General features: G+C 31.5%; 3 protein-coding genes across 4 annotated transcripts in view; 2 read left to right on the forward strand and 1 right to left on the reverse strand.

Annotated features, from left to right (window-relative positions):
- Positions 1–25,031, forward strand: part of LOC115883207 (uncharacterized protein C18B11.02c-like) — a 131,294-nt gene that overhangs the window by 61,877 nt on the left and 44,386 nt on the right. The gene's annotated exons all lie outside the window — the stretch shown is intronic.
- Positions 5,812–10,012, forward strand: LOC115883181. 2 transcript variants are annotated; one of them, XM_030901488.1, is made up of 4 exons: positions 5,815–6,073; positions 8,178–8,300; positions 8,364–8,471; positions 9,739–10,012. In XM_030901488.1, the coding sequence occupies exons 1-4, from the start codon at positions 5,926–5,928 to the stop codon at positions 9,921–9,923; spliced, it is 564 nt and encodes a 187-aa protein (XP_030757348.1). In that variant the 5' UTR covers positions 5,815–5,925; the 3' UTR covers positions 9,924–10,012. The 2 variants fall into 2 exon arrangements, with proteins under 2 accessions (XP_030757349.1, XP_030757348.1); XM_030901489.1 differs by lacking the exon at positions 8,364–8,471 and having other exon boundaries at positions 5,812–6,073.
- LOC115883180 (transmembrane protein 272-like) lies at positions 13,290–23,213 on the reverse strand. The gene is made up of 4 exons (XM_030901486.1): positions 23,018–23,213; positions 16,309–16,431; positions 16,083–16,205; positions 13,290–13,653 (listed from the first exon to the last, which is right to left on the reverse strand). Exons 1-4 carry the CDS (start codon positions 23,121–23,123, stop codon positions 13,424–13,426), a joined length of 582 nt encoding a protein of 193 aa, XP_030757346.1. The 5' UTR covers positions 23,124–23,213; the 3' UTR covers positions 13,290–13,423.

Genomic DNA, 25,031 nt, shown 5'->3' on the forward strand with positions numbered 1-25,031 from the left:
GTCTCTTTTCACTTCTACATAACCTACAGCATTATCTCCATACGTCTCCCTACCTGATCTGAAAAATAAGTTTATAACATTAATTTATAACTATATAAAAGTTCGTAACAGTAGGCACCTACTTATACTTAAATATGCCTCAGTACTACAAAGAATAAATGTTACATACCTCTCTGTTTTTTTCCTCGTAATTCAGCACCAATAAATTGGGAATTTGTATTTATAAAAGCAGCCAACATAAAAGCATCGACTTTTGGCAAGTTATCTGATTGTGCTTTTACATCTGCCATTACTTAAAAAATTCTCAGAACACACAACACATACAAATACTAACTGCACAAAAAAGCATAAAAAACTCCTCCAATCAACGCTAAAAGCAACAAAAATGTCTTAGTACGCCACCTAAATACGTACATAAACGGAACACGTCTGGCTGCTGCTGGCCATCGCGCGTCGACGAGAACGGCGGGTGACGTCAGACCAATAGAATATCGTTTCAATTCGCGAGGCGTCGTTTGCGTTATCCATAGTATTTTAGTGGCCCATTTTATAAAATTGTGGTACTGCTTTCAAGAAAAATTTTTTTTTTGCATTTATACATATTTATTCTAATAAATTGAATAGTTTCTGGCGAAAAATAAAATATATGCATCTTCCTCATTCCCTTAAACAAGGGACCTAAAATTTGACCAAAAATTGGAAACATATCAAAGAAAACCGCATTTTTAAAGAAACCTATACAAAATAAAGACATAAATCGAACTCTCACTGCGGATGAGCTGATATATAAAGAAGGCATGGACCCGTTCAATATTACCTATACAAAACAAAATTTATTGGGCATTATTTTCACTTTATTCGACACTTAAGGGGCTCTTTTTCGGCTCCGAAGAAGCAACCCTTCCCTAAAAAACCAACGGCCTGGATAATGGACTCGACCCTTTACCGTATCCAGGAAATTTCCAGCACGTACGACCAATAGGCGTCGGTCGGTCCAAGTTTCATTCGCCTGGATTGAATTTCCTCTTCAAGTTAGAAATTCAAAATAAATAGACTTTTTTTTTCATTTGTCACAAATGTATTACAAACTTTTTTCTTGGAAATACTAAAATTCTGCAAGTATTTTTTTTATATCGTAAAATAAGCTTATGTGGCTTTGTCTTCACAGAATATTAATATATTTTTTTGACTGACTATTTGAAGATACAAAACAGCGATAAAGTGGGATTTTAGGTAAAAAAATGTAATATCAGAGGGCTTTGTAATATAAATTGCTAAACGTATTACTTGAATACGTTTTTGTAATAAAAGTATTTTATTTTTTCTTTTGTTTAATATGACAATGTCTGTAGATACTCTGTCAACAAAAGTTACGATTTCTTATTATTATATTTCAGTAGTCTGAAGACTGAGATTCATCATTTTCTAAAATTGACATAAAACTTACGTTCGCGTCGAATTAATCATTTGTAATGGCAATGATAAAGCACAGCAAGAATTTCCATTAACATACAAACTGGATTAAATTTTCTCACATTTATGTCAGCATGAGAAAAAACAATATGGCGATATTATTATATAACTTGGTAATATTTGAGGGGTAGTTTCATCTCGTTGGAATTTGACTTTCGAAAAGTCCGTTTGTCAAAAAAAAAGCTTTTTACGTCAAGCAGTTTAAGCAGAATCGTGGTTAAGAAATTACTGAACTTTTTGGAACACCCTGTATGATTTTTTAAAAAATTTCAAAATATGTAAAAAAACAAATAAATTATGCTTGTCCAAGCGTTTCCCGAAAGAAGCAGAATAGTGAACACTCAATGGTCATATTTTATGAAACACCCTGTAAAAATTTATAAAAAAAAATTAAAATATGTAAAACAACAAAATAAAATATACGTGTTTAATAGTTTTTCCGGTTAAACACAGCGGTTTTTAAATAAAAAATATTTTAATAATTGAGGGATAGTTTCACCCCCTTAGAATTCGAGTTTCGAAAAATCCCTTCTTATCGAACCTTTACACCCTAAAGTCGATCTGTTTTCCAAAAATCAGCTTTTTACGTCAAGCGCTTTAAGCAGGATCGTGATTAATCAATGACCAGATTTTTCGAAACACCCTGTATACTTTTTTAAAAAATCTTAAAATATGTAAAAAAACAAAATAAAATATACGTGTTTAAGCGTTCTTTCGGAAACTTGACCGTTTTTTAAATAAAAAATATTTTAATGTTTCAGGGGTGGTTTCACCCTCTTGGAACTGTAATTTCGAAAAATCCCTTCTTATTGAACCTCTACACCCTAGAATCAACCTGTATGCCAAAATTGAGCTTCTTACATTGAGTGGTTTGAGCAGGAGCGTGATTAATCAGTATGTCAATCACTTAAGGATTTTATTATAGCGATGGGAACTATCGAATGAATTAGACTATCGAATGGTTAATGAATGAATGATTTCAACTATCGAATGGTTTTATTCGAATAAAATCATTCATTCATTCAAAGCATATGTGACAACATCGCCGTGCAACTAAATGGTTATCGTTGAGCCACGACTACCTATCGAATGCTTTTGATAAATGAAATTTAGTATTCGTTTGATTTTTGTATGCGTCGGTGCATTATTAGTTCTTCCAAATTTTTATAACTTCGCCGTATAAATACTGTGCTATTTTTGCGTTTATTAAAATAGTTAAAATACTAAAATAGTAGTTATTTTTTAATTTTATTTATTGACGATTGTGTGCATGTGCAGGTGGTCAAAATTTTTCCGAAAATTTGTGTGGTTTTCCGTAGCCCGATCTTTCAATTATTTAATTTTATATGGTATATGGTCTATGGTCTATTTTTTAATGGGAAATTTTGAGAAGTAGCAATTTTTAAGAGAGATGAGATGAACTTACAATTAATTTTAAAAAATACATATTTGTATTTTAGATGTTTTAATAATATGAATTAGTTGAACTTAATAATCATATTTAAGTAATGTGGTTAAGTAAATGGGGTTATCGAACTCAAACTATGGGGTGAGAAAATTAAAATGAAAGTTTTGCACATGCCAATTTAAAAAAAAGTTAACGATGTTTGTATTTTGTTTATGCTAATTCTCTTACATGTAGTTTTTTGCGAAGAAATATTTCATTTATTTTTTAAAGTAAATGCCAGTAAAAGTAAATATAATTTTTAAATAGTAATATAAAGCACCTAATATAAATAATTTTGATTTCTAATTTTTTATTTATATTTTCCTTCCATTACACTGCATGCTTAGAAAATTAATAAATGTTTATATTTCATGATTTAAAATTTGTTGTTAATATAACAAATTAGTTCTGTAATTATTATTATTTAATAAACCAACGTTGCCACACACAAAAAATTTAGAGACTATATTATTTTTAAATAGGATCTAATATAAATAATTTTGACATCTAATTTGTTGTTTATATTTTGCTACTACTTAAAAAAAATATTTATATTAAATGATTTTAAATTTTGTTGTTAATAGGTATAACAAATTATTACTGTTATTATTATTTATTAAACCAGTCTTTGCTTAAAAACATTAAAAATCATTTTCCTACATCCAAAATAACAAGTATTATTGCAGTGTAACAACAGAATATTAATAAAAAAAAAGCAGAATATATAGACATACTCCCTAACTAACTAAAGCCAAACAATAATATTCGTTGCTAATATCAACTAATACCAAAATATGGCAACAGCGCCCTTTATAATGTATTTTCTGTGTAAATACTAGCACCTCAATAAAAAAAAATAATGTGTCCTTATCTATATCTGACTCCGCAAAAAATCAAAGATGCCGGCTTCTTTCATAGCTGTCGGGTTTCTCGGAACCTACTAACCCTCTAAGAAACCTACGTCGCCGGGCGACAACTAAAATTCAGTTAATATTTTATTATAATCGATCCTGACGAATAAATGAATTTCATAAATGAATGAATTTTATAAATGAATGGTTTTTGCTGCCGAATTACTAGAATTCAATATTTCAAGGCAGATGACGGATCTATTCGATAATTTTTATTCGAATAGTTTTCAACGAATGTTTTCTTACTAACTATCGAATTATTCGAATGAATTGCAACTATCGAATGTTTCTATAGTATTCATTCGATAGTTCCCACTACTAATTTTATATATTAGTATAGACACAGACTAACCTGTATAGATTAGAAAAGGATAGAACGTTTCCAGATCCACAAATCTATTTCCAAAAAAAATATTTTTCTCTATTTTTAAAGTACATAATTTAAAAATAATTTTTACTCAACAGTATGTCCCCGGATTGCCTTTACAAGAATAACTTTTTTATTATTGATATTTTGAGAAAAATGTGTTCTTCATAAAAAGTTTTCCTTGTTCTAAAATGGATAATCCCGTTTATACTTTTCCAAATTTCCATACCGTTTTAGATAAAATTAAAAAAAACATGAAAATATGGTTGAATTTTTTCCTCCTAGTCCTAAAATCAAAAGGCGTTTCTATGATAATACAATTTCAATTTCATTCTTTGATAGATGGTTATTATTAATTTTATTATTATTATTAAGTTTTTTTTTATTTTCCAAGTCCTAAACATAGATAAAAGAAAATAATCTACTATTAAGATAGATATGAAACTTAATAGTAAAAGTTACACTAATATATATTAGTATATCAAAGTAACTTTAATAAAACATAAGAATATATACATTTTACAGTTTATTTTTTTATTTATTTTACAGAGTTTCATGTAAATGATCGTAAGTCGACTGGCTGTCTAATGAATAGACCGAGATTTATAGATTTTAAAGCGATCGAAAAAAAAAATCAAACAACAAATACATACCCTATATTTTTCTTTTATATAAGATACATACCTTATCGTCTTTTGGAAACACGTGTATTTTTGCAGTTTTGTTAGTTTCTTTGCAAGATGCAACACAACAAGAAAACACCATTTTTACAGTTAATAAATAATGAAACTATTTCTGACTATGATATTTAAATATTAGATAGATAGAAAATTAAAAAACAAACCGGTATTTGCAGACGCAGGCCCAAATCCAATAAAAATCAAAATTTTTCCTGCGAAAATCGGGCTTTTTTCACTGAAACGGTATTTTTTGATTTATCAGCAATCATTGTCAAGTTGACAATATACAGGGTATTTTCTAATTAGTCCAAAAAAATTGCGGTGTGGTTCCTCATGTGTTCTTAAAACAATTTTTATATAACCATTGGGTCTAAAGTACTTCCTTTCTGATCTACAGGGTGTTAAAAATTAAAAAAATCGATTTTTGGCTTAACATAAATGGTACACCACTGCTTTTTTAAAGAAAATATAGTTTTTTCTTGATTGGCCATCCTTTTTCCACAAAATTGATCTTTTGAGTTTTTCTTGTTCATCAAACAGTTGTTGTCGAGAAAAAAATAAATATACTTATTAAGAGCCCGCCTTAATCCGTTTTCTAACGATTTTTTATTGTTTAGATTAATTAGGAAACACCCTGTATATGCATATCACAGGCAACCAAATAAAGTAGTAACCTCTAAAAATTATTTTTCCTACCACTAGCGACATACCGTGTTTTTAGTATGCACTAAATTATTTTATCAAAATTTCACCATATAAGTTTCCAGGCAATGGTCCTAAATATCAAAACGCGTTTCTATGGTAATATCAATTCGATTTCATTCTTTGATAGATCCCGATTAATAATTTTTAATTCATGAAAGCGGCTTAGATTCAGAACACCCTGTATTTATAGCGAAACTGTCTCCGCCAGGGGTCAGTCCTAACTAAAAATAAACACTCGACCAGGTCCAACATTATAAATAACTCGTATATTCGTTCAGTATAGTTCTGCCTATATTAATACCTACTAGAGCTAAAAAACCGCAAAAAACAGATTCGCACACAATGGTCGACGTTTCTTCTGACGAAGTAAGAAATTCTAGTTCAGAAACATCGCAGGATGCCGAAAGACAGATGACGGTTGCGATAAACGAACCGACCAATGACATTAATGACAGTTTTTTAGGGGAAAAAATCAAGGAGAGGGTACCACGTAAGTGTTTGCTTTTCACATAAACTAGTTACAAAAGTAAATATACACTCACCGGCACGGAAAACGGGCACCTCAGAGAATGCTAACTTCATGTTAAAAAATGGAAACAGATGCCACCTGGTGTAGCCTGGCAGTACTAGCTAAATTGAGGGGAATTGAAGGGCGGGGCTTAAAAGATGGTAAATTTAAAAAAAAAAAAATTTATAAGTATCACTGATTTACTGTTTAAAGTTAATAAACATTTTTTTATTATTTTAATATAATTTAAAGTATTAAAAAATATGTCTATTAACTTTACACAGTAAATCAATGATTATGTTAAGAACGACTTATTATTTTCAGAGAAAATTCATACTTAGTAAATAAATTACACATTTAGTAAACAATATCATTTATTTTTTAGAGCTGCGATTTATATTACAATACTATTGAAATATATAGGTATATTTTTTTAACAATGAAAAAGAATATCCTGGAAACTAAAAAAGAAAGACGATCAATTAATGACTTAAATTAGTTCAAAATACATTTTGCAAATAACTAGTGAATTGGAAAGATAAACATACTATTAAAATTACATTTTAATAGTATGTTATCATCTATTTACTGATAATACATAAGTATATAATAAATAACATGCATAAGGCACTATGATACAACTATAGTTGTATCATGATAGCACCCTAATATCACAAAAAATATATGCTAATTTAAATTCTTTTTATGATCTAATGAAACACTCTCTAGCCTCAATGCATGCCATTCCAAAGGCAAGAAAACTATTATACCAAATAAATATAAGCTGAATAAAACATAAACCAAGCCAACGTGCATCAAAAAATACTTTTATCAAATCGTAGCCTTGGATATATTATGTATTTTATATATCGCACATCCCGTTTAAAAGTTTACTAACTCAAAATTCAGGACATTGTCACAAGAGAAGTAAAAGAAAATTTAAGTTAAGACAATATGCTCTTTTTTGCTTTTGCATATTAATGGCCAAATAATACTATAATGTTGATTTAATAAAATTTTACTGGCATCCTTCTTAGGTATAGTAATCAGATTAAAAGGACATTGTTTTTGTAATAATTGTTTGTTTTGTAGACATTTTTTTGGAAACAATACAGTTTTCAACGGGCCGTGCGATATAAACAAGGATCTTACTATTACTTGAGGTTAGAAAGTATTTAAATAATATAAAACATAATCAAAATAATTTTTCACCTTAAATTATAGAGGTACTTGTGTTTTGATATTATTTATTATCAGGGAATAATACGTTTAGTTAAACAGGTACGCTGCCAGGCAAGTTCTATCGGTGGGTCTTTGCAAAAGTTGAAATCTAAAAATACAAAAATACGTTAACATCTTAGTTGTATTTATGAATAAATTATTTGTGTGAAATTATTAATTAATTATTATTAACTTACCAGTTAACTGAATAAACGCATTAAATACATCCAAATGGTTATTTAATATTGTAAAAAAGCAAAATTGTTTTTAATCACTTGCTAGAACAGTTGATTGTGGCAAAATGGCCGCGGTATCATGATTTAAGCAATGTGACAAAGACAGCCAATGCCTGGCATATTGGCGTAACTACAGGGGTGTCCGGGGATGCCCCCCCCCCTGGTACTGCTGGGCACCCCCAGAGAAATCCTAAATTATGACCCTTGGCTACGTATTAATTTTGTATTTGCTTGTGATGCAGTAAAAATGACGTTTTTTAGTTCTGTTTAGTTAATATTATTTTGATGTGTTCAAAAAATGTGTTAATTTTTATTTTTTATAATATTTGTAGGTATTTAAGTAATCTACGGGAACACGGTTTGATAACCAATTCTATGAAATTTATTGATAGAGATATTCATGTAAACGTTTTATTCAAAAATGGTGTTTTTTAAAATTATTTTTCATTTAAAAAAAACAATAGCCCTAGGCCCCCCCTGGGCTCAACCCCAGCCTTTGTCAGCCAGTGAGTGTATTATAACTTTAGGAAATATAACAATGTTTTGTGTTGTTTTCTAAAGTTGTAAGAGTTAAATAAGTCCCATATCAGGTAATGTTTTCAAAACTTTCAAGGTGATTTTTTTTGTAGCTGGATTAAATGGATCATTGGTTTTTTTATACGCTATATTCTTTTCCGAGTTTGCCATTGGCTGGGTGAACCTAAACAGGTGTTCTGTGAACAGGCTGATTCCTATCTATCTAATAGTGGCAGGTAAAAATAAATAAAAACTCAAAAAAAAATCTGGAAAAATGTGTGATTTTTGTCTCTATATAGGATTTCTTGGAGCTGCAGCTAAACATATCAGCAGATACAGACAGAATCAGTATTGCTTTTGGGCTATGTCGTTTTTAATTTTAGTTAACGTTGCCGTACATTGTTTAGGTAAGGATAAATATACAGGGTTGTCCGAACCGAATTGTATTTGGAAAAATTCGGCAGCATATATATTCTACAGACAAAAATAAGTAAAAAAGTTCTTATGCACTTACGTATGTACTAAAATGCTTCGTTTCGGAGATACAGGGTATAGAAGGTTCATTTTTATTTCAAATGTCAACAATCAACAGGTTTAATTTTGGTCAATAATGTCGCGTATTGATTATTTTGATTCTAAATATCTTGAAAAACTTTACTCGTAGAGCTTTTTACCAAGAAACAAACGGCGGAAATGTATATTTTTAAAATAACAAATCTTTATTTATTAGAAATTGTTTAGCAAAATAAAAACACTAAATCACCACAATACAACAAAACACTTTTACTTTTACACTGGACGCGCGTTTCGCTAACCATGTTAGCATCATCAGCAGACGATTATAAACTAAAATACAATCTACAAGTTGAGCGTTTATATACTCGCTCAGTGGGCACCGAGTGGGCGTGGCAAGATCTAGCCAACCGAGTCAGAAGTCAGAGCCCACCGAGCGTAACAGTTAAATTTCCGCCACCAGAGTAGTAGGAATAAAGAATTTGAAGGAATTGGACCGTTGTCTCTGTTCATACTATCTTTACATTTATTAATTCTGATGCTTTCATATGCATCTAATTGCCTGTAATTTGAGACTTGTTTAATTAATTTTAAATTATTAAGATCTATACAATGTTCTTTATCAACAAATAAAGATAAAGAAACTGTTGATAAAGAACATTGTGTAGATCTTAATAATTTAAAATTAATTAAACAAGTCTCAAATTACATGCAATTAGATGGATATGAAAGCATCAGAATTAATAAATGTAAAGATAGTATGAACAGAGACAACGGTCCAATTCCTTCAAGTTCTTTATTCCTACTACTCTAGTGGCGGAAATTTAACTGTTACGCTCGGTGGGCTCTGACTTCTGACTCGGTTGGCTAGATCTTGCCACGCCCACTCGGTGCCCACTGAGCGAGTATATAAACGCTCAACTTGTAGATTGTATTTTAGTTTATAATCATTTGCTGATGATGCTAACATGGTTAGCGAAACGCGCGTCCAGTGTAAAAGTAAAAGTGTTTTCGTGTATTGTGGTGATTTAGTGTTTTTATTTTGCTGTGTAACACCAAAGGTTTCAACTCTCAACTGTAATAAGAAATTGTTTACAAAAATATTTTTGAATCGTGCAGTCTTGTAATCTTCAGACTTAACATTTTATTTCTTTATTTTAGGAACTTACATTGTTTATAAAGAGTACCAACCAAACTATGATCCAAGAAACGGGCTATACTGTAACAGAACAACGTATTTAGTAGCATTTTGGATACTCACCATCGAGTACACTCTAATGGTACTGTTTGTGTTCCTGTCAATCTGTTTTTTATTGATGAGAAATGCCTTTCATAAAAATACATAATTTTTTATTCAAAAACGTTGACAAAAAAGAAAGGCATTTTAACGCCTAAGCATAAAAGTACGAGAAAAAAAAGTGTCAAATTCAACGAGCCGTAACCATAGTTTCTCGATATATAATTACTTTTAAACATTTTTGTATTATTTGTAACGTTTGAAATTGTTTAAAAATAATTTGTGACGTTTGAAAAAAAATAGAATGTTCTATTCGGAGTAAAAATGACTTCTTGTGCCTTTTATTATCTGTGATATTTTTAGTAACACCTAAATAATATTTAATTTTAAATAAAATTATATTTTTTTTAAACCTATCATATCAAAGACTTCTTTTTCTGAAGGTCTGAATTGTGTTCACCTAACTGTGAGGATGTTCATCTTATATGAACCATATTCGGATATTATTTGATATTTATATATGAAAATGGATGGACTATAATAGAAATGTCGACCAAATGATCCAGAACACTGGATATTAGATATTTTTGTTTCATAAACAACTGGGTTTATGTTTAATCAATTGAATATAATATCTGAGTATGGATAAAATGATGAAATTATACTGCAGCTCCGAGAATAAAAAAAAACTGGGGAATTTTGTTTCCAAGTGCAAACTTAAAGTATGTACCTACTGTTTGACCAGCGGATCTGAAGCTACGGAAGGAATGCGAGAAAAAAAAATCGATATTGCCACGTTTATCTATAAAATTGCAAAATTGCCAGACATGAACTATAAATTTAATATATTTTTATTATATATAATGTGTTTAGCATATATTCTGACGTATATTACTAAGGAATTTTAACGTAGTTCATATTGTTCGATATGTTTTTATTTAATAACTTATTTCTTTCATTCTGTATAATCTGCTTATTATGAAAGTTGAAGATTTTTCAACGATATCATTGGCAAACCGGCATCGCCGCGCATGGCCGCCTATTCATCGAACATGATTGGCGAGAGTACGTCACAGGATTTGTTACCACGCGGTTGCCATGGGTTTTACGCCTTTTCTATTCGCTATCTTTATCCCCAACTTCACGGTCTCTTCTGAAAAGAGTACGAATATTGAATACTATTGAAATATCCAGTGGCGGTGTCATTTTTTTGATCATTATTACTTTATTTCATTATTTTATACCGGTTATCCTAAACTTTATTCCTATATTTTTCGTATATTTGATAGTTAAGTTGTATTTTATTGTTTTGTTATCTTGTTATAATGTTTTTCGTTCGTAGTTTTAGTTCATTAATATCAAGCTTGGATCGTATATTTGTGTTTTAAAACGAATAAATTTGTTAAGGGTAAGACGCTACATAGTCAGACAAGAGAAATAATAGCTAATTTATATAGATAAGTTAATAATAACGTGGATGAAATCTCATTTGGTTTATTTCCTTGTGTACATAATAGGGTTTGCGATGAAGAAGCTACAGAGAGTTCGCTTAAGTTGCCGCTTAAACGTAAACTTGAGCGGATATTTCTTTATACCGGAGTTAGCGTATCGGCTATAAAAAAATTCACACAGAAGATAAAAAAAGGCTGAAAACTAACCCCGATAAAATGATATCCAGCTCTGGAAAGAAACGACCACGTGAGACTGCTGTTGAAAAGCTCGACGACTTTTTCGAAGTGGTCAGGAATGTGATAAATAGATTTTATCTCGAATTCAAACTCGTCCCCACAATTAGAAAGCCTTTGCAAAAATTGCAGGAAGAATCAAATTTTCCTTTTGCAGGGAAACGCTTAGGGGGTTATTAAAATCAAATGAATTTTTTTTGGCGTAAATGTCAAAATAACAGATAAATATTAATGGAGCGGCCCATTATATTGCAGAGAGATATAAATATATAGGCGAAATTCGAAAATATAGCCAAGTATTATCTATTTGGATGAAAACATATGGGTAGAGCAATGACCTAACCTTTAAAAATTGCTGGCGGAGCGATACCATATCTGGTGTAATAGGCAATATTGGATCTACTGGTGAGAGTAAAATTATGTTTTGTTTGCGCTTCCAAAGTTAACTATTTTCAAGATTTTTTTTTGCTGGAAATAGTTATATCTAAAATTATGTATTATAGAAAAAAAAAAATATAGTTAGTATAGATATATAAATAAATATACCTCAAAGATTCAGTCTTGATCATCTGCTGATAAGCAGACATGGTTAGCGAAACGATGCGTCCATTGTAAAATTAAAAGTGTTTTGGTGTATTGTACTGATTTAGTGTTCTATTTTGCTGTGTAACACCAAAGGTTCCAACCCCAGCTGTAATTATTTCTTCTATTATATTAACAACACAATAATAAAATGATTCAAAATATTTAAAGGGAGCTTTAATAAAAGCTTTTAGTGTTTTATCTGCTAACTCAACAGTAACGATTCAAACAGTATAAAGTTTTTTGAAAAAATTATTAATCTGAGTATTATATTTATGATACACATTATTTTCATATAACACCGTACGCCCATGCCTATTTTATGAATGAAATTGGGCGTGTTTTGTTTACAACTGCGTTCCCCTGCCGATACCCCGTAGCTACAGATCCGTTGGTCACACTATACTAGGATGTTTTTCAGGAAAATAAAGATTTAACTGCTACAAGATGGCTCAAAAAAATGTGAGTGGGATCGGGATGATTTTTTTAATGGAACGCCCTGTATATTATTGAATTTTGGCTTCCTTTCAGATACCTTTATATAATCCTAAGATATGAGTAAAGGTATTTCGATAGTTTCAGAGATACGGGGTGGCCCATCGAAAACGTTCCGCAACGCATAACGGCCAGAGTATTTTTTTTTTCAAAAAATCCAAAAACACGTCAATTTTGTTTGTGAGGGGGACAACGTTTGCCCCAAAAATGATTGCAAAATCTTCAACCCTCTGAGCGGGGGTGTCATCCCCCAATTTTTTTCAAACGGGAAGGGGTGTCAAGTAGTACCGCAATGAAAAGGGCTTTCTATTATCTATACTTTCCCGCTTCGTTTTTGAAAATCGGTCGAGTCGTTGAGAAAATATGAAGGATTGAAATTTGAAAAGTTTATTTAAAAATTTATCGGTGTAAATAATAAAGATAAATTCCTTCGAGCAATTTGCTGTTTTTTCTTATTATTTCTAGATGTTATCGCATTTTTTCACTTGCCACAAGGTTGAACAAACCAATGCTGGTACCTCGAATTTGTAGCACCCTGTATAGTATTCCATTTAAAAATATACAGCTTTGGTTTTAAAATATGTTTGAAAATTCACTAACCAAAAACCTAATATAGAGCTTTTTCGGAAGCCTCAATCCCTGTAGTGTATATCAATTATTACTGTGTATTATTTTCCATATCTTTGAGGCTTGATAATATGAAAAACTAGTAGAGTAATATGTAAAAAAACTCCTTTATTAAAAATGATAAGTAATTAATATAATATAATTATAGTTGAGATGAGGTAAAACAGGGAATACGATATGCGCTATATTTACAGATATATTTTCGGTATAGTACAGAGAGCTATGATCTCATTGGTTCAGTTTGGGATTCTTCGTCAACTTGCCTGCTTGTCGATGCCACGAAGAACATGCATCCCAGAAAGCAGGCGAATCCTATTATGGTGAAGAGAATCACTGAATACAAGGCTACCAAGTAGCTGAAGGCTATGATGTACACTGTTTTGTTGCAGTAATTGTGAGATAATGGTTGGTCGTAGTTAGGAGGGTAGATTTTGAAAACCCAGAAAGATCCTGAAAGTAAAATCACAATTAGTAGAAATATTCGCTGACGATTTTTTTGGCTGTTTTTGTTACTGACTTGGTTTAAACTACTGGTATTTACTAATTAAAAGGTGTAGAATCAGAAAATATAGGCCATTGTAGTCTTACAAGAACAAAAAAACAGTAATGCATGTAGGGAACGTAAGAGCTTTGAAAACAGTTAAAAAAGGCCAAAAATTGGCAATTTTTCGACTTTCTTCCATACATATAAGTGTGACCCACTCAAGACCGGGCACCCTCCATAAAATCTGTGTTTATAGTCCGATTTTGATGATTTTTTTTTTCAAATATAAAGTTTCAAAAAATATACTTTAGGGCTCAATGTCATGTTATTTCACAAAAAACAAGGCCTACTTAATAAAGTTTTTGCGGTGAAAAATTTGCAAAATCATATTAGCGATTTTTTCAAAAAAATTTGAGTACACCCCTATTCGGCATCCCCCAAAACAGTTCTATACCAAATTTCGTTTTAAAATATTAATTATTAATAATTCTGCAGTTAAATTAAATAATTCCCTATTTTTGCCAATTTAACGATGAGTTATCAAGTAACCCTTGAAAAAAAAACAATCCACGACAACGAGTTTTATTACAAACAATGATAAAAATACTACAAGCAACACAATAACCGAATAATAAGTTAAACATATTCAAATAATTCTAGTTGCTTCTACCAGCCCTCCATTCAGTTCAATACATTTGTCGCATCTTTTTTCTTAGATTAACAGTTACATTCCTAAGCTGCTGTGGTGTAATATTTGCAGAAGCCTCTGTATGAATTCCTAATACGTAATTCATCTACAGATTGAGGTCTAGACTTGTAAACTTGTTGCTTTGAGAAACCCCAAAGAAAGAAATCAAGGGTGTTAGGTCCAGGGGATCTCGGTGGCCACTCAATTAGCGGGCTATTTCGACCTATCCACTTATTTTCAAAATTTTCATTTAACCATTCCCCTGACAACTGCCGCGTTATGCACAGGTGATCCGTCCAATTGAAATTTTAAATTCAAACGGGTTTGGCATGGTAAATTATGTATTGCATCCCAAAAGTCATTAATCAGAAAATTCAAAAACGTTGGACTATTCAAATTTCTCTCAAAAAAATATGGACCAATATGGATTCTATCATCAAGTATGCCACACCACACATTTAATTTCTGAGAATACTGTCTTCTTGTATTGATCACCCATTCAGGGTTTTCGACTGCCCAGAATCGCGAATTTTGAGAGGATACTACTCCGTTTGTACTAAATGTTGCCTCATCACTAAATAAAATTTCTTTTAAGAAATTTCTATTATTTAAATACTTTGCTTGAGCCCCTAAGCAGAATTCTAATCGTCTAACATCATCTCCGTTTTCCAAAGTGTGTAAAATCTTTGGTTTTAAAGGGTTTAACTTTATTAGTTCATAAACATCTCTAATATTTTCCCTTGGTATATCCAAATCAACACTGGCGCCTCTAATGCTTGCACGAGGATTGTTACGAAAATATTCTAATATTTCCTCATTCCGCCATTTATTCGATGTTCCGGCCTTCTGTTTTTTAGTAAGTATTTTGACACACAAACCAGTTTCATTAAAAAACTCTATTTATTCGTTGAACCGTGCTTCTACTTACTGCAGGTCTGTCCGGATGTCTGTTGTTAAATTCTCTGGCAGCTTCTCCTGCTTGAAGATGGTTATCACCCACTAAACGAATGATTTCAATTTTATCCCTAATATTTAATTGTTCCATAATGCAAAATAATATTTCTTGATACAACACTTTTCTGCGTGCTATTAAATTAATATTCAATTCTACGCTGCAAAATTGACAGCTAATAAAACCCATTGTTGTGGATTGTTTTTTCAAGGGTTACGTGATAACTCATCGTTAAATTAGCAAAAATAGGGAATTATTTAATTTAACTGCAGAATTATTAATAATTAATATTTTTAAACGAAATTTGGTACAAGAACTGTTTTGGGGGATGCCGAATGTAGGGGTGTACTCAAATTTTTGAAAAAAAATCAACTAATATGATTTTGCAAATTTTTCACCACAGAAACTTGTTAAAACTGCTGTTAGTTACTAACCAAAAGGTGTAGAATCAGAAAATATAGGCCATTGTAGTCTTACGAGAACAGTAATGGATGTAGGGGACGTTTTAACCATCCTCAATAATACCTCAAAAACAAGTGTTCAGAAAATTAATTTTCCCACAAAATCAAGGTACCAAAACCTTTCAAGGTGTATATGTATATTCCGAATCTATATGAAATATACTTAAAAATTCTGATATTTTCATAATTTTATGACCATGTCAATCAACGACCTCTGGTTTGTATAGCTTATGTACCTTCGTTTTGTACAGTTAGCGTTCTTTGTCTAGTTATATAATTTATTTGAGGCCTTACCCAATAATATAAAGACCAGCTCAACGGTGTATAGAGCAGATTCACCAAATTGAGCCTTAGGATGGATCTCCAGAAGCTTGTCTCTGATTATACTTGCTGTTTTTGATATAACACCTATACCGCCTAGAATAAAAAGAAATATTAATTATTTTGTTTGTCAATAGTAAGATGATCTTAAGTAAACTTTGAATTATTTTCTAAATGGTATATTCTATTGTAAACTTACCTAATACTATTAAAAAGAATGGTACATTTTCTTCTGCAGGACATTTATTTATACCCCATATCCCAATGGCAAAAGCTGCTATGTAGAATATCAACGATATCAGTAAGGTTATCTTCACCCCAGCTGAAAATATAATAATATAACCTTTAGTGGGCCGATTTTTATGATTTTTTAGGCAATGTGTTGTCTGTCTACTATAGCAGGAAAAACAAAACATTGTTATTTTGGTGAAAGTTTGAAACATTCCACAGAGGAATGTTTCAAACTTTCGCAAACTGTGTGTTTAGCATAGTAAGGAAAATAAAAACCACTCTGCCTTCAAGATGCTTATTTTTCTCGATAGTTTTATTAATCTCAATGTTTTTTTCTTTTGTTGGGGATATTCACTTTTGAAGAAAATACACTAATCGGCACGAAAAACGGGCACCTTAAAATTTTCATGTTTTTTATATTGTCTCGTATATTGTGTTCTAGAGGACGGATTTTGATGATTTTTTATGCAATCAGTCGCTAAATTATTTGAATTTTTAGTATCTCTTTCTAAATTAAAAATGAAAGTTGCCATCTGTCAATTATACGATGGAAAATTTTTTGATATTTTGGTGAAAATTTGAAACACCCTGTGGGGTACGTTAACAAAGCAAGGAATTTAAAAATAACTTTATCATCTAGATGTACCTTTTCTCGACAGTTTGTTGTTTGATTCATCTCAATAGCTTTAATTTTTTTTGGAGATATTCGTTTTTGAAAAAGACACTAATATTTTTTCGTATTTTTTACATTAAACCATGCCTTTGGTTTTGGTCCTAGTCAACAGACTATCAAATAGTGTTTATGATTTATGTAATGTTACTGTCTTTGAAAAATCGTATTATTGTTGTCTGTTAGGCAGTCTAGCTGATATGGTTTTAAGTCCAAAAGTTGACCTCTACCATAGTCAATTAAAGTAGCAATAGCCGATATAGTTGGGGAGCACAACGTATAAAAATAGCTTCCCGTGGGAGACTTCATGGAGGGAAGGTGCCAGTGGAGTTGTTTTATCAGAAAAAGTATGTATTCCATTAAATTTTATGGTGACACCGTCACAGATGTTGCGTTTGTTTGGAGTGCGTTAAACAAAATGACCGCCATAGCAATATAGACAATGTGCGCTATCGTCGCCGCTATTTAACCGATTTCATTTTTTTTAGTTTGTTAGAAAGGTAAATGTAAAGAGAAAAACAATTAATTCTTGAAAGTATTGCGAAAAAATAATATTTTGGTTGCTCGTTGGATTTAAAGTGAAAAAAAAAATAGAAAAATATTGTGTTATTTTATTTTGGTAAAAATATGGTCTACGTTATATGAGTTCATGTATTTAAAAAAAAATTAAGTGATACATTTGCACATATATATTAATAAAATTACAAATCGGCATCATCACTATCAAATTCATCACTATTTTCCCCGGCAAAATCAGGCGGATGCAAATTATCACAAGTTGATTGGTCCGCATTACAACTACACATTTCTATGCATAAGGCATATTGTTTGCTAAACATTTACATGGTAGTGAACATCGATTTTTAAGACACGGACATCTAATTAGTTAAAGAAGAGACTCTGGAGCACATGGTTCTTCACACAAAACAGGGGTAAACACTCCCTCTTCCAAATACCAGCCGTGTCCAACTGGATTAAGGATGACTTTGATGATGAGGTTAGCTCTCTTAATTGCGGGTACAAGGGAACCTCTAGTAGGGAGTAACTTATCTCCAAGGACTCCATTGACCATCGTAATTCTGCAAGTGATTTTGTTAGAGTGCTTGCTTTATAAACATCATCATGTACTAAATCACAGTTACCAAGTTTCTGCAAAGCAGTAAGTTCTTCTTCACTCGCTGAAACAAATGCCTTCCAGTATGACAACTTTCCTTTTCCAAACAAACTTCCGGTGGTGTCACAACCTGATATTGCATGAAACCATTGTACAAAAAAGGTGTTTTCGGAAAGCCTTGCATAGCGCCTCACTAGCAAAACTGAAATATCTGTATCATTAGCAAATACCAGTAGTGTATCTGCACCTCTAACTTTCGCATTAATAGCATGAAGTATAATTTTTGTGTCGGCTTCTTCTTGAGTACTCTTTAAACAATCCAAAGAGCAGTCAGAAACTTCGTCGCAGAAACTTCAGTGCGCCATGAAACAACATATTTGTTTGCTTATATCTTGGCATGACTTGAATTGTATGTGCAAGATAGGTGAATTAACCACCTACATCCTTGGTACAAGTATGTGACAACAACTTTTACAAATTTATAGTTGATATGTCAGTTGTGTCAAATATTTTATACTGTGTTGCGACACCGTCATGAAGCTTCTTATCCCTAGTAAGGTTTTTTTATTGATTCGTCCAAGTACGTGTCGAAAATAACATGAAATTCGTCATATTGCCAGTATTTCCTTTGGATCTTTTGGGCGAACAAATCTGCAAGATCTTTACAAGTTTTCACTGCGCTAGTTTTATCAAGAGCCTGCAATTCTCCCATTGCATCTACAACTGCAATGCAGTTATTTGATTGGTGAGCTTGAGCAGATGACAAAGAATCTTTGGCAGTGGATTCCACTACAGATTTGAATTAATTTACTTTTAGCTGGGCACTGATGCATTGTTCCGTCTAATGCAAACATGGATCTGGGCACAGCTGACATTTCTTACTTTCCTAAGGTTGTGCGTAGGTCTATTTTACGTTGAGATCGTGCGACAATGAGAAGTCAAGTAAAAAGAGAACGGTCTGCATTTAACTCTGTAAGGGATCCAGCAATTTTCACTTTTTATTTGTTTCCTGTTGGTAGAACATAGTTTAAGTTTGTTTATTTTATAGGTGCCCAAAGACTGACTGATCCATTATGAAGTCTATCTGTCTTGAAGGCTCAAAATAAGATAAATTGGAATCGGTTCAGCAGGGAGATATGCCACTTGGTTCATAATAAAGCGACGGTCATCTTGGATGACGTCATCATAGTCACACGCAACATCTTTGAAAGTGTCACCATCGACATTATTGGACTACATGTTTTTATCTATCGATTAGTACCACTAGTACCTTCCCTTCACTAACTTTCCCACGGGACACACAATGCTTCCGTACTAATAGTTTAGAACTTAATAAACAATAATAATACGACTTTTCAGTGACAGTGACATATAAGTATGTTGATGAGGACCCAAAATCAATGCTAAAATTGCTGTAAATCGATTGCTGTCTCCTTCAAAAGCGAATATCTCCAATTAGATATATTAGTCAATAAAAAATCCGAATAAACCAAAAATATCTTTGTAATAAGCTGCATTATATTTAAAATGACAGTTCTCATTTACTCTAAATGACAGGAACATACTGAAAATTATATTAAGGATAAATTTTTACGGTTCCTCCAAAGGGCATGATGGGGCAAAAAAAATCTGAGTGGGAATCTACAATTCGACATAAAATCGGGTTTATGGTAATAGCTACCTTGGCTAATAAGAATATTTCAGTAGTAACTGATCCTACTATTTTCTTTTGCGTGATATAAACCCGGGTTTTATGCCTAGTTTTATTAGACAAGGGTAGATGATTACCCGGGGGTATTTTATACCCGGGCAATTCCTAAAATGGGATCGCAAATTATTTTACGATCTTTGAAATATATATTCCTGAATTTTAATAAAATTTTGGGATATAAAACATGATAATCAACTTTGGACTGGGACCTCAAAATGGATTGCAATATTCTTTTCTAGAAATAAAAAGGCACTCTTATCAATAAACACGTTATATAAACATGTGTTACTTCAATATGCATAAAAATGTGATATTCCTTCAATTAAGTAATAATTGTTATGATAATTTTACAGATTATTGTAATAATTGTATAATAATATCAACGATAACGTTGGTAATTATTAATTTAATAACAGAGCGATATAGGTATAGAACGAGTGTGTATGCTGTTTAAAAACAGCGTGTAACTTTTATTGCACAAATAATTTACATTGAAAGATCGCGCACACTATACCTACACGGACCAGTACGGACCAGCACAGCACAAACCTGCATCCTGCATGACATCGCACACTTTACCGCCACAGACCAGCAACATAAGCGAGAGTTTCGAAAAAAGTACAGTTGTCAAGGCTCAACTACTAGAGCGTGCAACATAGAAGTATTGAAAATGAGTAGTTCAGGAGGAAGAAATTATTATTTTAGCCATGTTGTGTGAAGAAGAGGAGGAAGAGAAGGAAGCTAAGAAAAAAGAAGATTTTGGGTTCACCCTATAAATCAAAAAGAGAAATCAATATGGCGAATTTCATCATTTGTTTCCTGAATTAAAAGATTCGAAGAAAAGTTTTTCCAATATTTTCGAATGTCACAAATCAAATTTGATTATTTTTTTTTTGCTATCGACTCCCATATTGCATCTTTTCTTTCTTGGTCTCTATATATAAAATGCTTGGCTCGTATCGCACAGCTCTGGATACTTTTGTACCAGTAAAATAAGCTTTTCTTCATTCATATTTAAAACGATTTAAAGGTTCGAACAAAAATAAACGAAATCTAACCTACATCATGCGACTTGAGCCAGCTAGCGTACTCGAAATACTGACAAACCCTTCAATATTTGCATGTTTGTGGAGGTGTGCTGGTTCGCCGGTGCGCACATTAGGTAGGACCAGCACGACCAGGCATAAATATTGCCGGTCATATTTGTCCCTGACCGACACGACCTGTTTTGACGGTCGTGGCTTGTGGCGGTACGTGCTGGTAATGGTCTAGTGTGCTCTACTCTATTAAATAACACGGTCACCTTCACCGGTAGATTTTACTGGTCTGGTCCGTGCAGGTATAGTGTGCGCGATCTTTGAGTTGTAAAAAAAATCTTGATGGTAAAGGTATCAATATTATTTAATTCCAATAGTTCAAATTCCACAATGACTATACGTTACGTACCGTGTACCGTATGATCTAAAAAAAAACGACAGTCACAAAAATTTATTTCCAAAAAATTAGTTTTCAAAATTTTAAAAATATTTTTTTTAAATAATTTTTTCAATATAAAAATAAATTACAATCTACATTAAATAAAAAAGTGCCTTCTTTTTTATTAAAGGGCCAAGTAAAAAATGAGGTCTAGGGCTCGACCTCGCCACAATTTTCATCGACAATAAAATTTATCCGAGCCGTCTTTAACGTCCTTTTTTTCTTCGATTGTATGGTATAATAATTTTATAGGCTGTTATAAATATTATTTATGTTTAATTGTAATTCGTTTTATGTAAAAATAAATTAGCTACTACCTAGGTGTATTAAGCAAATATTTATATTATTGTTAAAAATAAACATTTTTTGTTTAATGCGCTTTTCAAAAACACATTTTATAGTAAAACAAGTCTATAATATATTAAATTACTATTTATAATAAAAAAAAACGATTAGTAATGGCATGAATCAATATTTGAGTTTTAAAAATCAAATCTTATCAGTATTCTGAAACCGGATGAGGATGAAGGATATATTACTTATACCGGGTGCGTCTCAAAAGTGCCTCACCTCCTATAACTGTTTTATTCTTTCAGATAAAACAACTATATTTGGTATGTTAGTATATGACGTATTCAATTGTTTTCGGTCACTTCCGGTTTCACCGGAAATGACTACAATTTTTGATTTTTAAATGGCACTCTCGATATTTTTTTACTTTATTCGATAGAAAATGACTCTCTGAATCGAATGACATATCATATGTCAACTTTTGACATTTTCGCATATGGCTTATTTGAAATCGTAACATGCGGTTCATAACGACAATTTGACTCAAAATACCAACTGTGTGATATCAAATTATTCGTAAAAAAATGCTTTTTCCAAACATGCTAATGAGTCACCCTCGTGCCCTTTGAAAAATTTGAGATATGATTAAAAATACGATTTGGGCATCTTTTAACCGACCAGGGCAAGACAGTAAAACCGTTAGACGATCAAATCTATTTTTCCAAGGCTCCTTGATTAAAAATTAGTGTTTTTAACACAGCCGATTGAGCACTCTAGATTGAAATTTAAAATACAATTTGTTTTTGAGTGACTATATCAAAAATTGACATATGATATGTCGTTCGATTCAGAGTGTCATTTTCTGTCGAATACATTAAAAAAATATCGAGGGCGCCATTTAAAAATCAAAAGTTGTAGTCATTTCCGGTGAAACTGGAAGTGGCCGAAAACAATTGAATACGTCAATCAATCCCAATTTATGTCATATACTAACATACCAAATCTCGTTGTATAATCCCGTTTATACTTCTCCAAATTTCCATATCGTTTTAGAGACAATTTTGAAAGAAAAACATGAAAATATAGTCAAATCAAATCACCTTTCTATGGTAATGCAATTTCGTTTTCATTCTTTGATAGATTGTTATTGATAGAATGTTAGAAAGACATGTTAAAGAAGCATTATAAACAGTTTGCTGAAAAAATCATGAAAATAGGCCTAAAAATAAAATATACAACGCTTTAAATTTGAATTATTTTAGTTGGGTAATTATAAAAATGTTCAAAAAATAGAAAAAACACTTCAATGTGCATATAAAATACTGCACATCGTATTGTAAACAACCTTAACAAAATTACATATAATTAACTATAATACGTACTACAAAAATAACAAATAAGATTCGCCCACTTACGCATGCATTTGTTTTTAACCCGTTCATAACGCGTTACTTCTTGCGTTTCGATTGGTGGTCCATGCTGTCCCGATCGTTGACGTTCAGATTCCTGAGATTGTTCCATTTTTTACGGTACTTCACTTTCAAACCGGCCGGTTTTAGAAACACCTCACTTCAAGTACGATGCGGCGACAACACCAACTGAAACGCTAGTCCGCATCGTTTACTGAGCAAAGCAAAGTTGCCGCATTGGGCAAGTTTGAGTTAAACATTTGATTTTTTTAAAAATAACGTCTTTGAAGTTTTTTTCGTGAAAAAAATAGAAAATTTTGAATTTTGTGAAAGAAATTGTAATTTTTCTTTGGTTCTTTGTTAAAAACATAATATATTCGTAATATGTCAATAGGTATATTTTTAAAAGAAAGAAAACCCCAGAAAAGATATAGTGGTTCTGAATTTAAGCGAAAAATATTTTTTAAAGTAAAATATCTATAAGAGAAAATACGTTTCTTGATGAGAAATTTTTTTCTATAAAACACGTAATTTGATTAATTTCATGTGATCTTGTTTTTCAATGTCAAATAAATCTTATTATCAGCTATACGTTAGACAAAACAAACGCATGACTATTTGAATATACATCTGGCAACCTCGACGGTGGTACCTCGGTTATTTTTATACATCGCGACAAAAATAAAATCGTTAGAAACAGTAGAAAACGTCAAGTTTGTTGTGTTAGCTCATCCGATCGTGATTAATATATACAGAATGTTTATTGAAGGTTGATAATTATTGGTGAGAATTATTTATAATTGTAGCTTGTAGGTTTGATGTTGAAACAAAAAAAAAATTAATAAACATCATGATCTTTTTTACAGTTGTTTCTTTTATAGGGTTATTGGATATTAATAATTCATTTTTTTATATGAATTATTAACTAATTTGTTGTTGATTTTTAATCAATTTTGATGTGTATTTATTTTGCTTAACTCCGTACTGCCTAAACAGTGAAGTGGAGTGAAGTTAGATTTATTTTATCAGTCTTGTTCATGGCTGGGAAACTTAAATGGAAATGACAGTTCATTAAAAATAGTTTTTCCTCCAAGATGCAGAGGAGCAAAATATTAAAACTGTCAATAATAACAATGCAAATGTCAATATCTGACAATAATAAAATTTGATTTTTAACTGTCACTTAGAGACGCTTTTGTTGTGATTTTACGGTTTGATTTCGTTTTGATTTGTCGAATTATTGTAAAATTAAATTCCTTCAACAATGTTTTTTAAAAATGGTGGGACAATTTGTGTTTTGTAATAACTCTTAATTATTTTTTATCATGGAGTTTAATTGTTGTACACCTGGTTTCCGAAGGATACAATGGTAAGTAAATTAAACATATCTACTTACAGTTATAGATTTTTTAAATTAGTACTGCTAATAAATGCTACTTGCAGAGCAGTTATTTAATTTTTTTACGGTGCATGTAAGGAATTAAGGACGCGCGTTTTATATTAGCATGATCAGCAGATGATTACATCTGATTTAATTTGTTTTTATTATTTCAGGTCCCAAACGGAAACAAACTGGGAATCTTGCCTACACCAAAAATTATATACCTAGCCGTTTCCAATTCACTTCAAAGGGAGGAAAATTATGTAAAACTGCCTGCTATTTGCTGAAAACCGCCAAAGATTAAATTATAACTGTAACAACTTAATATATACTATTCTAGTATTTTTAATATATTTTTTAATTAATATCCGACATATAAGAACACTTTGTATGCTTTTAATTCAGTTGATTTATCGTTTATAATATGTTCGACCTAATTAAAAGCACACAAAGTGTTCTTACATGTATGTCTAAATATATTTTAAATTAACTAAAACAACCCCCCTTCCCCGCACCCCTCTCTTCCATTAGTATTCCTTCCTCCGTCTACCAGAGGCGCCCTTGTATAATAAAATTGAAATGTATTATAAGTTGCCTATCTATTTAATAGTATAAGTCTTTTATCTATGGTCTTGTTGT

Source organism: Sitophilus oryzae, unplaced genomic scaffold, assembly GCF_002938485.1.
Source record: "Sitophilus oryzae breed Bouriz unplaced genomic scaffold, Soryzae_2.0 scaffold_1828_pilon_pilon, whole genome shotgun sequence".
Lineage (NCBI taxonomy): Eukaryota > Metazoa > Arthropoda > Insecta > Coleoptera > Curculionidae > Sitophilus > Sitophilus oryzae.

Bases quoted from the DNA above. Each gene is read 5' to 3' on its own strand.
- LOC115883181 (XM_030901488.1), top strand. From the start codon at position 5,926: ATGGTCGACGTTTCTTCTGACGAAGTAAGAAATTCTAGTTCAGAAACA. The intron at 6,074-8,177 runs GTAAGTGTTTGC...TTTTTTTTGTAG, and splicing joins AATCAAGGAGAGGGTACCAC to CTGGATTAAATGGATCATTG. The intron at 8,472-9,738 runs GTAAGGATAAAT...TCTTTATTTTAG, and splicing joins CGTTGCCGTACATTGTTTAG to GAACTTACATTGTTTATAAA.
- LOC115883180 (XM_030901486.1), bottom strand. From the start codon at position 23,123: ATGGAACAATCTCAGGAATCTGAACGTCAACGATCGGGACAGCATGGA. The intron at 16,206-16,308 runs GTAAGTTTACAA...TTTTTATTCTAG, and splicing joins ATTCTTTTTAATAGTATTAG to GCGGTATAGGTGTTATATCA. The intron at 13,654-16,082 runs GTAAGGCCTCAA...TTTTACTTTCAG, and splicing joins GCTGGTCTTTATATTATTGG to GATCTTTCTGGGTTTTCAAA.